The 16,134-nt window shown below is 38.2% G+C and overlaps 1 protein-coding gene across 1 annotated transcript in view; it reads right to left on the bottom strand.

Moving 5' to 3' along the window:
* Nucleotides 1-16,134, bottom strand: part of KYNU (kynureninase) — a gene marked incomplete at its 3' end in the record, with an annotated part of 57,078 nt that overhangs the window by 17,084 nt on the left and 23,860 nt on the right. Inside the window, 4 exon segments of the mRNA XM_084289001.1 lie at nucleotides 6,633-6,706; nucleotides 7,433-7,531; nucleotides 13,705-13,851; nucleotides 15,197-15,271. Coding sequence (XP_084145127.1) covers nucleotides 6,633-6,706; nucleotides 7,433-7,531; nucleotides 13,705-13,851; nucleotides 15,197-15,271 — 395 coding nt within the window.

Raw genomic sequence — 16,134 nt, 5'->3', positions numbered from 1 at the left:
CAGCTTAGAGCAATTTTGTGGGACACGCCATGATCTTGAAGCATGTTCAGTAAGGAAGATTTAGAAACAAATTCCCTACTGTGGGCTAATGAGATAACACATAGCAAATCTCATGTTTAAGGGCACATCTAGAGTACAGCTTTAAATTAGAATCTTAGGAAGAGAGCTTTATAGCAAGTACCCCAAATGATAATCTGAGGTACAAAAAGTGAAGAATGATCAAATACTGGAAGTGAATCACCATCTAGGGGAAAATCCCAAGTGCAAGGTTGTATTAGCAGCACTTTTCTGAACAGAAGAGAGCTTTTACCGGAAGTGACAGAAGATTTACTTGATGTTTTTATTGAAAATAAACTTCTCCTCCCTAAGAGAGAAAGGTTCCATGAGGTGGATATAGAAATGCACAGATTAAGAGTGGCATAAAAGGGGAGATCTAAGGGGAGATCTTTCTGTGATCCAAGGCATGCAAAGGAAGTTTTCTTTCCATTTTGTCAGAGGTGTGTTACACCAACTCAAGCACTGCATCTCTGGAAGCTCATTCAGCAGGAAGGAAGCCAACTCATTGCCTTCCCTTACTGCTAAAATCAAGGCACAGCAGAATGCTTTCAAAACTGCCTGTCTCAAAATGGAGAACCAAGGCACAAAGAGCAAGCCACTAACAACACATGTTCTTTGAAGTGGGAGAAAGAAATCACAGCAACCATAGAGACTCCGAGGAGAGCCCCAGGATCCTTTCCTTGCTAGCTAACGGGGATGTAAGAGCTGCCCCTAGGCTACATTCACCTTTCCATCAGCCTAAGCCTGTTGGGTTCCTTTCATGTGTTCAAGCAGTTGTGTCTTACACCATCTGATGAGAAAAGCTTCAGGCTGCAGATGGGAAATAGCATCCATGAGGAACACAGCCACTTCCTGCTCGCTTCCAAGAGCAGGAGTGGGAAGGGGCCATGGCAGAGCAGACTAAGTGGTTTATGTCCTGTCAGCATGGTCCAGAAGGAGAGATGCAGAAGACTGAATTGGCTGAAGTCTACCATATAAACTATTGCTGGAGAATGAATAGCATAAAGACCTGCAAGAATTTGACCAGCCTCAGCCAAAAAAAAGACTGAGAAAAATGCTTGAAAAGACATTTTTTCATATTGTTGTTGGAGTTTTGGACAAACGAAAGAGCAAGTTGTCAGGCAAAGATTTAAATATACATAAAATCCCCAAATCTGCCTGCAAGCTATCTGCAGATGTCTGCAGCCAAAACCACCAATGCTATAAATACTATTTGAGAGAAGATATGACTCACAGAAGCTAAGTGGTTATACATGCCTGTTTGTCTTTGCTTATTTCAGTGTTTGATGTCTGCAGATTACCAGTCCATCACCATACTTGTTAGAATTACTATAGTTGAGAAATTTAACTGGAACCACATCTGATTTTCCATGTACTCCATTGTAAAGATTAAGTTTTCAAAAACTTATAGTAAATTGTGCAGCATGGGAGGACAAAGGTGATGACAACAGCACATTACTTTCACACACACTCTGGCTGTGCTATAGGAGATGCAGACTTGATATACAGCAAATTTATTTGTACATGGTCCCTTGAATTTACAAGGGGGAGAGCTCCTCTCTCACAGATCTTAAAATCCGCCCAAGACAAAGATGACAACATAATGGAACACCTTCAGGGAGGAGAGTGAGAAGATTATGAATAATGAGAAAGGAAGCAAGGCTGCTTGAAGATGCAGCTTAATTACAAGGGAGGATTTGAAGGAAGATAGAGAGAAATGTTTGACAAAGAACAAGGAGACAATCATGAAAACAACATAAAAGGACGTACAGAGCTGGAAAGATGAAAATGGAAATAGATGTGAATGAACATTAACCTCTCTTTTTGTCCCAAAGACTCATTCCAAAGTTAAAAAATGCTCTTGGATATTTGCCATTCAGTTGGTGAATCCAAGAACACACCCCTGCAGGCCCATCATGGGTCTAGATTGGCCTAATAAATCACTTGTCCCAAGACAATGCAATTAAGCCTAATTAGCCAATGCCTTTATTCCTAAACAGTCTTTTCCCAAGGGAGATTTTAACTTTTGGTTTCTAAATTAGCTCAAGGAGCTAAATTGCTCTCATCTCCCTGGCAAAGAAACAGTTCATTTCTACCTTAATACAGGATACTTTATGCACTCCAGGGACATGTTACGCTCCACGAATAGCTTGCCTATACATTACTCCACAATTTGAGTGCACTGGGACCAGTGACAAACCTGCACACAGCAGCATATACACTTTCTTCTGTGACCACTGACTTTCCACCTTGCTGCATTCTGTACAGCTTCCTGGAAGTTTCAATATTGCTTCTCCAGATCCTCTTCTTGGCCAGGCCAGGGTGCTCTGTTCAATACTAAAACAGTCAGATCGATAGACTCCAAGGGTCATTGAGAATTGGCCCATCTCAGTCTATTATACCTAGGAACATTTTAACCAAGGGCAGCTTTACTTCTTTTTCCTCACACAAGTGCAAAAGTTCACGTACCAAAGACACATGCAGGTCTCAGTAAAGAAGCCATTTGTGCTCTGGCATTTTCATTGGGACCACGAAGTCCAAAAGAAAAGTGGTCTAATAGAAATTGACATCTCACCTCGGTGTATGAAGAATTTGTCTGAAGATACCTTGTCCTCCAAGCCACTATGAAATCGTTACCTTTGTTTTTTCTTTGATAACATTTTTTTTTATCCTATAGCAAAAGCTAACATGCTATTTGGACATCAGCTGCTTCCTGCACACGCAGCACTTCTTCACATCAAAACTTCTTATTTTTAAACTCTACCTGCTCTAGTCTGTGTTAAAGTTAAGTTTTGATAAATCCTTTTACTTTAAACACTAGACTGTGTACAACTTTCATTTAATCCTCTGCCAAGGCTTATCTATTATTCTCCTGGCTGCTTTACATACATTTATTTCCCTTTCATCTTTTAAAATTGTGCCTTACTTTTTCTTACAGGGATTCAGCTAGGACTTTTTTCTTCTCCTATCGCAGGACTCAGTAAGTTTGTCCCCTATCATCCCTTACGCCAGCTGACAGCAGGGTTAAACTCACTGTGCATTTACAGCTGCAGATACACTGCTATGAATACCTGACTTCTGCTGTGACATTGATCCTAGGTGCTCACAACCTTTCACATTACTGTATACCTTTAATTACCTTTAATCTTTTTTTTTTTTTTTTTTTTTTTTTTTAATAAATGGAGAAATTTAGCAGCAGAAAAAGGGTTGTTCTTGAACCCAAAACTTGAGTCAAGCTGATTTTCACTATTACTCTGTCACCTTAGTGCTGTCTCTTGGAAGTTTCCCCTCTGTAACACAGAGGAATTTACATGGAAATTTGGTGGCACAGGATCAATCTGCAGCCATTGGCCAAAGCATGTCAGTAGTTTTTCACAGCTCTGCTCTGTCCAGGTTTCCACCCTGGGAGAAATTGCTCTAGCACAATTAGCCAAGAATATATTGCACTGTGATATATAGAACAGGTATTAAAAAAAAGCTATTCGAGTATTAAAAGAGACTTCAAAGGAGCTGAGATCATGAGAGAATAGGGATATATGGGACCTCTATATGTCAGATTGATTCAGTTTTACTACAGTGGAAAGATAGATAGCGGACTAGTGAAGGACTGCTCCACATGTTCAGGTACAGATATTAATTAGGATGGTTACAACATGTAACTTTTAGACCCATGGCCCTTGCAGTGAATTAGAGGACTATACCTAGCTAAGCCAGAGTGGAAGATGATGTTTTCAGTGACACAGAAGAGAGCAGAAGAGCTTGTGCTGTCCATAGCCTCCATCTTCTGGCCATCAGGCCTACGGATCAAAGCTTACTCTTGGGCTGTTTTTTCCTTACTGGTGATTTTCTGGTTTTAAAAGAGCTTGTGCATAAATAAATTGAAGTGGAATCTGTGCTGATTTTTGTCTGTTGGGAAGTAACACATGGTATGGCTGCATAATGCTGGTTTGGGGTTACTTGTTTTAGAGCTACAAAACACAGGGGCTGCCACATTCTCAGTCTATAGAGACTCAGAGCACAGACCAGTTCTGGAATGGCCCTAGTTGCTAGCAATAAGGCTAATAAATTAATATCTCTATGCACAGCTCTAGGTGCATTAGAAAAAACAAACAAAAAAAAAAAAAAAAAAAAAAAAAACAGAAAATGAGTGTTTTATAGTTCAAGTAGCCAGAGCTCTGGATGGAGCAGCACCTGTGGAGAGCAGGTGGAGGGGAACCCTGCTTCTAAAACTGGGCATAGCTACAGCACAAACACCCATTTGCTTACAATATTCACATTAGCAAGACTTGGCGTGAGGGAAAAAAGCATATTTATGGACATCAGAGAACTTTAAAAAAAAAAAAAAATCCCAAGTGTCTTTGATGAAAGGCAGTAGCTGGGCTTGAGGCTGTTAAATAAAAAAATTGGATTAAGCTGTTTAGTTTTCAATAAGCACCTAAGTCCTTTTTGCCCCAGCAAAGTAATAGGAAAAGGCACTTGGCAGACATTCCAGGTTTGCCTCTCTGAATTATGGTCATAACATACATTTTTATATTAAAATACAATATATTAGTCCAATATAAAAATAACTACCTAGTCAATAACTTGCAGAAAATATGAAGGATGAAACAAATTAAAGAAATCTATACAGGTGGGTAAAGTGACTTGCATAATACTGATCGTGAGTTAAAAACAATATTTCAGGTGGTTTATATGACAAAAGGCTATCAACCAGACTGGAATTTAATTAGCTGCTTATATATGGGCTGGGATGCAAAGAAACAGTGTTTGGTGCTCCTGTTTTTAAATGAAGTTTGGCCACTGGGTGTCATCCTTGATTCAGAAGACAGCCAAAGACGTTTTTTCAGATACAACATAAATGCTGCAACTTCCAGAGCAGTTAAATTCCACTCTATTTGATTGTACAACATATAGCAAATTGTTCTGCATTTAAATCAGCTATAAAATTGAATACTTTGACATAGACAAATTCTCCTTTGTCTCACTGTCTTATCTGGAGACCTGAAATGGCTGGTTGATGTGGAAAAGAAAGAAAAGCCATGCAAACAGGGCATATTAACTATAAACAATTTGATGAGCGATTATCAAACCTCAGGAAATATGAAATAGCTATGATTAAATAATGCAAAGGGTCTATGCAGGAAGTTTGAAAATATATCCTTAATTGGGTCCCTGGCTGAAGAAAAACAAAACTATTTCATAAAGGCATTTGTATTTAAGACATTCAGCATCCAGATTCAATGCACAAGTTAATGACTATGTATGAAGAAGCAAGTTCAGGAAAAACTAATTTAAGCCCTTACCTAAAATACCAAGCTAGTGCCCTCACTAAAGTTTCAAAATTTCATCAAGGGGAAAGAAATACTCAAAGTCCTTGAGTTTCTTTTTCATTCCTCTTATTAATCATTCTGTGATTTCTGGCTGGCCCTCTTTTTTTCCCCACTGCCCAGCATCTTCCCTGTTCCCCACAGCCATGACCCAGAGGTTTGGCCATAAGACCAACTGCTGCACCTAAGGGGCAAGTGGCAGATACCTTTCCAGAAGAAATATCCATGTATTTGGAATATTTTGCCAGCATTCACATGTGAGTATTGAATCGGCTCACAGCAGGTCATATGTCATCCTAATGAGTTTTCTGTTATGGGTGACTGAGAAGAACTTATCAGCGTTATTCTGTTATCTCCTGGGAGTCTAGACAGTCTGAAACCAGCAAATAGTGCAGTGAAGCTGCTTATTATAATATTATTTCTCTCTGAAACCTGATTTAGTTTGCCTTCCTCAAGCTAAAATAAAAGCAAGTGCCAGCAATTTCTCCAAAGATTACAGCCAGAATGTGTTTACATTTGTCAATGCATTAAAAGTACTAATCCTACTGTTCTTAATATACATCGAGTACAGACATATAACATTCTAAATAACAGGTAGTTGTTTTTAATGCAGCTAACCTCAGTTCTCAGCACAGCTTTTCATGGATTATGAAGTCTTTGAGAACACAGATCTCCACTTAATGCTTCCTAGCTTTACTGGTAGATATAATTTTAATGAAAACATGCCAGTATTAAAGAGCTATTAGACAGAGTTGAAATTGTCTTTGATTTTGTTCACCAACCAGAGACTTCAATGATTTTAAAAAATCCATTTTTAAAGGAAGTTGTTAAGTATTCTCTTTACATTAAACAGTCTCGCAGACATGATTTGGGTTACTTATTTTTAATATTATAAGCATTCTCTTTTATGATTATACTTAGTTTAGAACAGATAGACTTCAAGGAGGAAATTATTTAAGATGGGAGCACATACATTAACAATTTCAAAATATAGCAAAGTTAGCATAAAATAACCCTTCTGAGCTAACAAAAATTAGATAACCAAGTTATTTAAATTTGCACTACTATTTTCACTAAGGCAAAAACTCAGCAACAAATATTAGTCTGAGTTTTCTTTGAAGCAAGGAATTTCTTCTGCATCTGTCCATATAAACATATGCATATACATGCATACATATAATTAGTCTGTGACTAGGACTGCTACGTACTTTCACAGCACCTTTTGAATGTGCTTAGAAACAAACTTACGCTGGTTTAATACTCTGGGAATGCTTCTCATGAATGTAGGCAGCAGCTAGGCCTCCTGCTCCAGAATTTAAATACTGCAAAAAAAAAAAAAAATCATCACATAAGCATTTTTTTGCTCTTTATCTGTAACAGCTTTTCTTCCCTCACCCTGCTCTATAAAACAGACAAATTTCAATATTTCTCATTGTTTCTAACTGGAGATCTTAGCATCTGTCTCAAAGTGTTAATGTAGGTAGAAGCAGATGGATTTTCACAGAGTAGTTCTGCAAATATTCTTGGTTTACATATGATATTTGAAGTCTAGCAGAAAAAAGGCTAAAGCAATCTTATATCACGATATATATATGCCAAACAATTCACCAAACAGTGCCTATTGTTTCTTAATCTCAAAACAAATTGAAAAAAAAAAGATATTGTATGATCTAAAATTGTGTTTAGACAAACATGTTTTCATATTTAGGGGCCATTTATAAAAATGGCATAACTACAAGATTTTCTCCATGTGGTAAGAGGAGAGCCTTTAAGGCTGTGACCACAGATCAGTATGATTATCACAGCAGATGTTCAACCACCCACTAATACACACATTACTTTACAGGTCAAACAAAAAATTACCACTATTATCTTTTGTAACTTCTTGTAAGAAAACCACTTCTAAAGCCAGTGCCCATCTCTTTCCTTGAACCAGCAACATTCAGCCCAAGCCTCGATCAACAGCTCAGCTCTTTTCATCTTACCTGTTTGGTGACCCATCACATAAATGAGACCCCAGAGAATCTCAAATAATGAGTTTGTTTTACCTTGTAGGAGCACCAGAAGGCAAAATCTACTCCCCAGTCATGCAAATGAAGATCTACGTTCCCAACAGCATGAGCCAGGTCAAATCCAACAAAGCAACCCTGCAGGAAAGAGATATTTAATATGCTACTTACGAAGATAATCATTACTAAAATTATTTCGAAAAAGTATATTTAGAGCTGTACACATTGTTCTCTAGTCAGGTATGTTATTGACTCCATCTGTTATTAATTATAACTAGAAACATGGTTTCTAGTCCATAACTAAAGTTTAGAATCATGAATCGTTTCATGGCCTTGTCTTCAAGGACACTTGCATATGATTTAGATTCCCAAGATTTTCTCATGCAGTAAAGTGGAATTACTTGAAATAAGTATTTAGAATGAAGACATTATTTCAATAAATTGTATTACATTATAAGTCCTAGCCAGAAAAAAAAGTAATATGCATATCAACGCTATTCATATATTAACATTTAATTTTATTCTGTACTTACGCTTAAGGTTCCCCCTGTCCCGTTTCCAAACTCTGAGCATCAACATCCTATGCAAAACATGGACTTTTAAAGATTTTTGTATTTGTCCCTAAAATTTTAAGATACATTGCCATTTCTCCATTAAAAGTGATGCATTTTTTAATAGCCACACCTTGTGCAGGGCACTAAAAAAATTAAGCACCACAGAGGCAAAGATCACAAAGTAGCAGTTTTACACACAAGATTGCCACTGGATGGCAGCATTTTTTAAACTAAAAATGTATTCATATCTTTGCTGTTTATTTAAGGCCAGAGAAATGAAACTGCCTTTTGTGCCTGGACTACAAATAAAATGTTATTTTGCATTTTGCTTTAAAATCACAAACAGTCAGCTTGCAAACAGCATGGTAGGAATAAGAGTGAGAGCCCAGGCTTCAGAAAAAAACAGCATCTGATAATAAAATAATTTTTTTTTGATTTTTTTTTTTTAAAGAATCTCTTGCTGTTTCTTGCACGAAGGGAGTCTGAGCTAAATTATTTAAACAATACTTCAGTATATTCAATCTTCCATATAAGATAGTTAACAATTTGAATTAAGCAGCATTTTAAGATGTGACACTAATTCTAGTGGAAGCATTAGTGAAGTTTGCTTGAGAATTCACTCCCCAAAGTGATGGGAAGAAAACTCTCTGCTGTAGAAGTTGCACAATATAAACATTTGCTATTAAACAGAACCAAAGTTCAAATAAATATTCCAGCCTTCATACCCTCTATGTTTTTGTCCTCATGGAGACCCTGAGGAACAAGTTAAGACAAATCAACAGAAATGGTGAAGCTGAAGCACAGTGGATGCCCATGGGAATGCTCACATCCAGAGATGAAATGGCTTTGGTTCAGAGAAATAAGCTACTAAAGCCAACCTGGTACTGAATAAAAAGTTTAAGACACTAACTTAGGTTCAACACATCAGTTTTCCAGATTTACCTTCATACATATGTACCACACAAACTTTTTAGAAAACTGATACAAGAGATTCCCTGGATTCAATGGAAAACAGGAAAACTGTAATGCATTAGAAGTCTTGGAGAACATATGTATCTGGCAGCACATTATCAAAATTAAAACAAACAAAAAACAATGGTTTGTTGTAGGAGTGAAGGACTTTGACACTGGCTGGCAAGGGTTGTCTTGCACCAACACCATGCACTTGGAGCCCTCAAACAGGACAGCCACCAACATGCCACCCGGGGGATATATTTGAGACATTTTAGCAGCTCCCCACTGCTTTGAAATTACTTGATAAATCCAACAGAGCACTGTTAAACTTAATGAGCCTGAAAATCTTTGGTGCAGACAGGTTTTCCGCATCACTACAGAAAAGCCCACTCGTGTTTTATTCAAGTCATCATCTGCAAAAGGATGTTAGTGCTTTGCTTTCCCAGGAAGGCGTCTGGCACGAGTTGTCTGAACAGCGAATGTTTAGCCACACAGATTGCATGAAAAAAGTAAAACAAACTGAAACGGCTCTCCCTGCACAAGCCACACAGAACAGGGGCTGCGTGGGAACACTGCTTCCCCAAGCTGGGGGAAAACAGAGCTCTCCATCTGCTATGGGCAAAGAAGAGGACATGTGCTCTCTCCTGCCTCTTCTGTTTTATTTTAATATCTAAAAGTCATTTCTGCAAAGAGTCTTGGGTAGCTGCTGATAACCAGCAGGTAACAACTCAGCATGGACAATGACATTTGGAGAGAGGGAGAGAAATGACAGCTTCACACAAGCAAAGCTGGGACATTTAGAGAGAGGCAGGAAAAGAAATGAAGATGAAGGATCTTAAAGCTCTTCCTACTGGGACTCAAGAGATTAAAATACTTTACATACGTACAGAGACAGTGGAAAGTACAATATAACTTATGAAATGAAAATTGTATTTGAGAGTTAGAGTCTCCTAGAAGCCAGCCATTTCTTCACTGACAGAAGAATAAAATGATTCAGCCCCCTCCATCCTCTCCAGCAAGCACAAAAATATGAAACAAGGAAAACTGTTACATCCTCTTGAGCGTGCTGATGAGTCTCTCACACAATACACTGTAATTTTGATTTATCTGAGAGACCTAAGATGGAAAAATAGCCTGAGGTAATTTTTCAAGCTTAATTTAGTTCATTTAATATTTAATGACTTAATGAAGCTGTCTATGTGCAGAGCTTTCACTCTGGAAGGAATCTTAACATACATAGAGAACTTAGGAAATTGGCTTAAAAAATGTAAAAGGAAATCAGTAACTTAATTCATAAATGATTGACCTCAAGAATCCTAGGACATTTTCCAGACCTCCAGAGCTCGCAGCTCAGACTTCTAGCCAAACCCTGACAGTGTACAGCATTGCAGAATTTTATTTCCATTGTAGGTTACAATTAAGACCACCTGTGCAGGACTTTCCTCTCTGCTACACTGGTTGACTAGCAAATTTTTTCCTCCTCAAATGACACTTCTATTTGCACTGTCCCCTTGTCAGCTTCTTGCTTGTCAGCTTTTCCCAGACTAGTTTCTTCTGCTCAGGAGCATGGGGCCATTCACTACCCTTCATCACCAGCCTTGTATTTTTTTTCCTGTGAATATGACTTCTCAGGCATATCCCTCTTGTAATGTAAATTCAAGAACTTCAGCCATTCTGTATTAATAGATTGTGCATAAGAGTCATTTTAACCACTGGTGGTTTCATCACGTCCAGAAGCTCTAGAAGGAGATGTGGTCTTCAAGCTCACACAGTGTCCTGAAAGCTTGTCAGCCTCAAGACAGAAACAGGACTGGATGTCAGACAAATTAAACCCCCATGCAGCTAGCTCTTCTCAGTCTGCTGCATGGCATCTGGATTTCCCCTTCAGCCATCAAGTTAGCTTTTGAAGAGCGAAACATCTGCACAAACTACACTGTCTCCACTGAGGAAGAGCACTGGATCCTAAATGCTCAAAACATTCCCTAATTAGTCCATACTGGGGCAGGGGAGAGGAAAAAAAAAACAAAGATCTGCTCCAAGCAGACCTTAAAAAATAGCTGCTCACCTGGGATCTGCTCAAGATGTATGAAATCCCAGTATCATTATGCTTACCACCACACATAGGCAAGATCTGTGCTGATTACCATTGCTAGAAGTAACATAAGTGCCTATATTTACACAGAAGGACTAAGGAACAATCATCAGTAAGGGACCAAGGTACTCCTTGCTTCCAGGACAGCTCACTGACAACTGTAGACTGCGAGGAATTGAGCTGTCCTTGCTCTGGTCTGGTAAGACACAGCTGAAGTGTCAGCATTAAGACAGCCAGAATTTTCCTACCATTGCACTCCAAACACAGGGTTCATTTGGATGTACAGCAAAACTTTTCACAAAATAAAACAAAAAAATCAGGTAATATTTCCTTAGAGATATTAACTATACCTGCTCCCTTTGCACCTCACTTCTTGAAGACTGTACAACAGTTCATCAAAACTTCTCCATAATCAAAAATAATAATATTTCATAACGGAACAGAAGAGCCAATTGCTTATGAAGACCCAACACTTTGCTCTTTTGTAACCAGAATCCAAGACCAAGAAGCAGCAGGATACAGGAAAACCTCCCACTGCTATTAACACAACAAACTTTTCATGAATTGCTGATTTAATAGCTGCTCAAGTAAATATTTGCAATATGAAGATTGTTTTTAAATGTGATGTAACAGTATGCTATATAGTAGTTCTGTGTAAACAAATATCACTTAACCCAGAAAGTAGAATTCATAAGGATGTTGAGCTAAGTGTATCTGACAGTGGGGTAAAAACAGGGTTGCCTCATGCTTTTAAGGCTCTCTGGGCACTCAAGCACTTCTTCAAAGCTGAATTACTTTTCTTTAAATATACTTCCAACATTTCGGGTCATGAATTTACCTGGATCCTAGTCCTACATGCACTAACCACAAACCAGTTAAATAAAATACTTTATTCCTTTCTCTTCCTTTCTTGAATACTTTCTTAATCTCTGAAAGAGGAGATTTGCTTGCATCCCATGGTGCTTCTAAAAAAGGCACACAGGTGGAGATGGGCATTTGACATCTATCTGGGCCTGCTGGGGAACTGATCTGCTGTCTGAAATGGCTCTCCTCTATGGTATGATACAGTTTCTGTATAGGTGTGTAAAATTTGTGTCTACATCCATGAGAAGGCATTCATGGGGACTCCGCAGCCCATGCTCCCTCCTGCATGAGTTAACATTTTTATTTGCATTGCCCTATGGAAATTTTTAGCTCTAAAACAAGTCTTGGTTATTTTCTCAAATGACAATCAAATACATTTTTGTTCCATATAATGAACTCTTGGTGACTATTTTTTCCCATGGAATACATGATCTTGGCCACTCTGGGTTCATTTATAGACTTCAGTGAAGCTACAGCTCTTGGATCATGTGTCTCACAGTGCGGTGAGTGTCTTTAAGAGAGGAGATAAAGTGATAGTTTTTTTTCCAGATTGTTCAAATTTACAGTAGAGGAGAAAGATTTCAGTCACTTTTTAGACCCTTCGCAGTGGGGAGTTGTGGAAGAAGCAGTACACAAACAGATGTTGGTGGCTGAACAAAAGTTCTGATGCCACCAGGAGCATGACTGAGCACAGCACTGACTGGCATCATCCTATTAATCACCTATCTTCCTTTTCATCAAATGTACAGCCTAGCATTCTGACTACTTGTTAGCAATAAATGTACTGGAAAGAAAGACACCATGTTGTTGTTTAGAGCTACATGGGGCAAATGCACAGACCCTTTCACCTCTGCAGCAAATTCCTCTCCTTTCTTTCTTCCTTGGCTTTCTTCATCTGTGTCAAGAAGTTGGTATCATTTTGTACTGTTTGGGACCAGTTTTGTCACCTGTGCTGCTCAGTGAGAACTTTTTATATACAGAAAAATTTCCACTACCAAACCTACACCAACAGAAGATGTATACCCTGATATGAGCCAGGAAACTCCCCAAACAGATAAATATCAAATATAAATTGTTAACTGGTTTGCAAAATCCCAGTGATACTATAAGTTTTTCCTTGAGTGGTTTATATTAGATAAGGTACATCCAGTAAGAGGCTGCCCCTACAGAAAGTCTGGTGACCTCCAGTTGATAAGAAGACTTAATTAAAAACTATTTTCTCTTGGATTCCTGAGGCAATTGAGATGGTTAAAGACGTTTTACAGCTATGCCCATAGAGCACACTGTCTGCAAGTTCCTACGGCTGAGTCATCACTTAAACACAGCCATCTTGTGGCATTGATGTGCTTCATGTAGTGCTTGTTTTCTGAAAACTTATCCATTGAATCAGAGCATCACTGGCTGTGTGGGAGCTCACCTCCCTGCTCACTGGGGGCAAACACCACAGGAAAGGAGGAAAACCATGAAAGTTTGCCAAAGAGTGGAAATCTAGCACAAATAAACCTTTAAAGATTGGGTCTCTGATTACCTCCTCCCTCTTCTCCATTGAACTTCTTGAAATTCTATCTTCACATGAAAGCCTGGTAGAAGTCAATAGTCATGAATAATTTCTCCACATACCTTAAGTCCCACCTGTGAGATTGCTCTTGCAGCCCTCTTCCTTCATGCAGTGCACAGTCCCCAGAGGATTTGTGCACAGCATGCTTTTACTTTTTATCACAGCCCCTGAGGTTTCCACCTATGCTGTTTTGTTCCACAAAAAGTGGAAATTTAAAACATTTCACAAGGAAAATTGATCTATTTTTTTTTTTTTTTTTTTTTAAAGGATGGGTTTGGAGCAATCCTACCTTTTCTTGGCCAGCCTTTGTAATCCTGGGGATGTCAAACAGCTGGCCCGTGTAGTACTGCACCCCACTGAACAGAACAACAGCAATAGAGTCCCCTTCCTTCTCAATTATAGAAAGGATGTCTTCAATCCTCAAGGTCTCCTCCCCCTAAAACAAAGTTAAAGCTCACATTTTACATCAGCTCTGGCAGTAATGAAACTGTCATTTCTTATTTCATAATCTATATTTTACCATGAGCCATGCTGCTTGCATAAGGAGATCAAAAGCAAATCCTTATCATGGTAATGATATACAAAGGTAGAGCAATGAAGTAGCCTACGAGTAAGTTACTTCAAAAAAAATCATTAGCAAACTTATCTTGAAGGTACCAGTTTTAAAATGTCTCTTCACTTCATATTCTAGCATGCTTCATACTCTTTAATATTTCAGACAGATTTAATTTACAGTGAAAAACAGCATATATAATGATTTTTATGTGGCATCTGAAATTTGTGACACTCGCGAGGCTTAAAAGTTGTCTATCAGTTTCACTCTGTACTTTTCTGATAAACTTCATATCCCACAGGAAGCTATTATAAACCTGCCATATTTATATTTCAAAAACAATAAGTCTCAAATCATCAAAAGTACAAAAATCCCCAAACCTGGGGTCATTAAATATAGAGGAACTTCAACCAAAAAAAAATCATTCTTGATTCTTTACAGGAAAGTTACTGCCCCATCCTCCTAGCAAGGGATCATGTAAAACATACCACCACCTAGGGATCAATTAGGCAGTGAAAACCTAGAATTAAATTAGACTTGTTACTGAAAAGAGCTTGGACAAGACTGTTGAATTGCAAGTATTGCAACTGTTATTATCCCAACAATCTTTGCAAATCTATCAAGCATTCAGGAATGGGCTTTTTACTCACAAGATGACTCAGATTTCAGAAGCAAAAGGTCACCATCAGTTTATAGTTAGGTGGCAAAGTTCTTAATACCGCAAAAAGTGAAGCAAGGCAATCTTTCAAATTAATCTGAATTGCATATTACTCAAAGCAGACCTTTTCCTTGTTCTGTGCTGATAAAGACACAATGCTGTTCATGTTATGGCAATCTTTTACCTTAGGACACTAAAAGGACATTGAGACTTCTCAATGAACTGCTATACTTTTACAGTTCTCTCAGGATACTGTCAGCTTTTCACAAACAGGAAAAATAGGGAAAGTAACATTTTTTAAAGTAAACATGCTAGTTGAACCAGACAGTTATAAAATGGCCTCTAATACTAAAAAAAAACCATACCCAGAAACAGAATATGCAATTCAAGTTCTACCTAATTTAAATTTAGGTAAGGCTTGCGTAAGTCTGTCTAAGTAAGTGTTTAAGTGTTGTGAAGAAATAGACTACAGCTTCTGCAATCAGACACTAGAATACTTGGGAATATATGACTACTCTCATATGAAATACACTTCTATTAGTGAGGAGAGCTGACTTATGTCTCACCAACCTCTCGTGGCTGCATCATGAGCATGCATTTCTCCACATCAAGTCCATGAAGTCGAAGCTGGGACTCAACAGCATACTGCAAGAGATTTTCATGCACAGCACATTAGTGTAATTACATAAGACAACAAAAAGAAAAAAACTGCCAAGCACAGCAGAACTTCAGAAAAGGGATTCTGATGCCTGCCTTTCACTAAAATTAATGCTTGAAAGCATAATCCGACTCCTTCAAAAACATTCTAGATTTCCTTTGGTTTGAAAAACATCAGAATGTAATTCACAGCAGACAGCAAGGATAAAGTCAAATCCTAAATCCTATAGGATGAGCTCATGGAGCAGAAAGAGAGTGGAAATGTGGTAGAGGATGTGCTTTACCACACACCAGCAAGCAAAGCCTGCACAGATAAAGGCCAAGGTGAGAACACAGCAGCACAACCTATAGGTCCTTGGTCTGCACATTGCTTGGTAGCACATGCTAAATCCTAGGATGTTACATATGCACTGCTGTTTGTGCAAATGAGGTTTGGTAGGTACATATATGCTGGCCCACGCTATCCTCACATCTTAGATTTGCTGCACAGCTGGGAGGAAACGAGCTCTCAACTCTAAGGTTATTTTCAAACTCTTACCCACTGATTTTATCAATAAATAATAGTTTGGGAGATGGCATAAAAATCATTGAGTAATACTATTAGATAGTTCAAAATTGCTTGACAGGAACCAAAACAGTATTAGTTGCGCGGGGTATTACTAAAGTGTCATAGAAATTTTAGATGGAGTCCAAATGTACAAGTGCACCTGGAACAAATGCATGATTAGCATGAGCATTATTTAGAATAAAGGCAATTTTGAGTTCACACATCTGTGCTGCCTCCTTTATTACAAATAAACTTGTTAGTAGTTTGAGTTGTTTCTATTACACCTTAGAGATTAAATTTGTTA

Source organism: Netta rufina (assembly GCF_964035555.1).
Source record: "Netta rufina genome assembly, chromosome: 6".
NCBI lineage: Eukaryota > Metazoa > Chordata > Aves > Anseriformes > Anatidae > Netta > Netta rufina.
The sequence above is the reverse complement of the archived record's forward strand: the minus strand, read 5'-3'. Positions and strand labels throughout refer to the sequence as shown.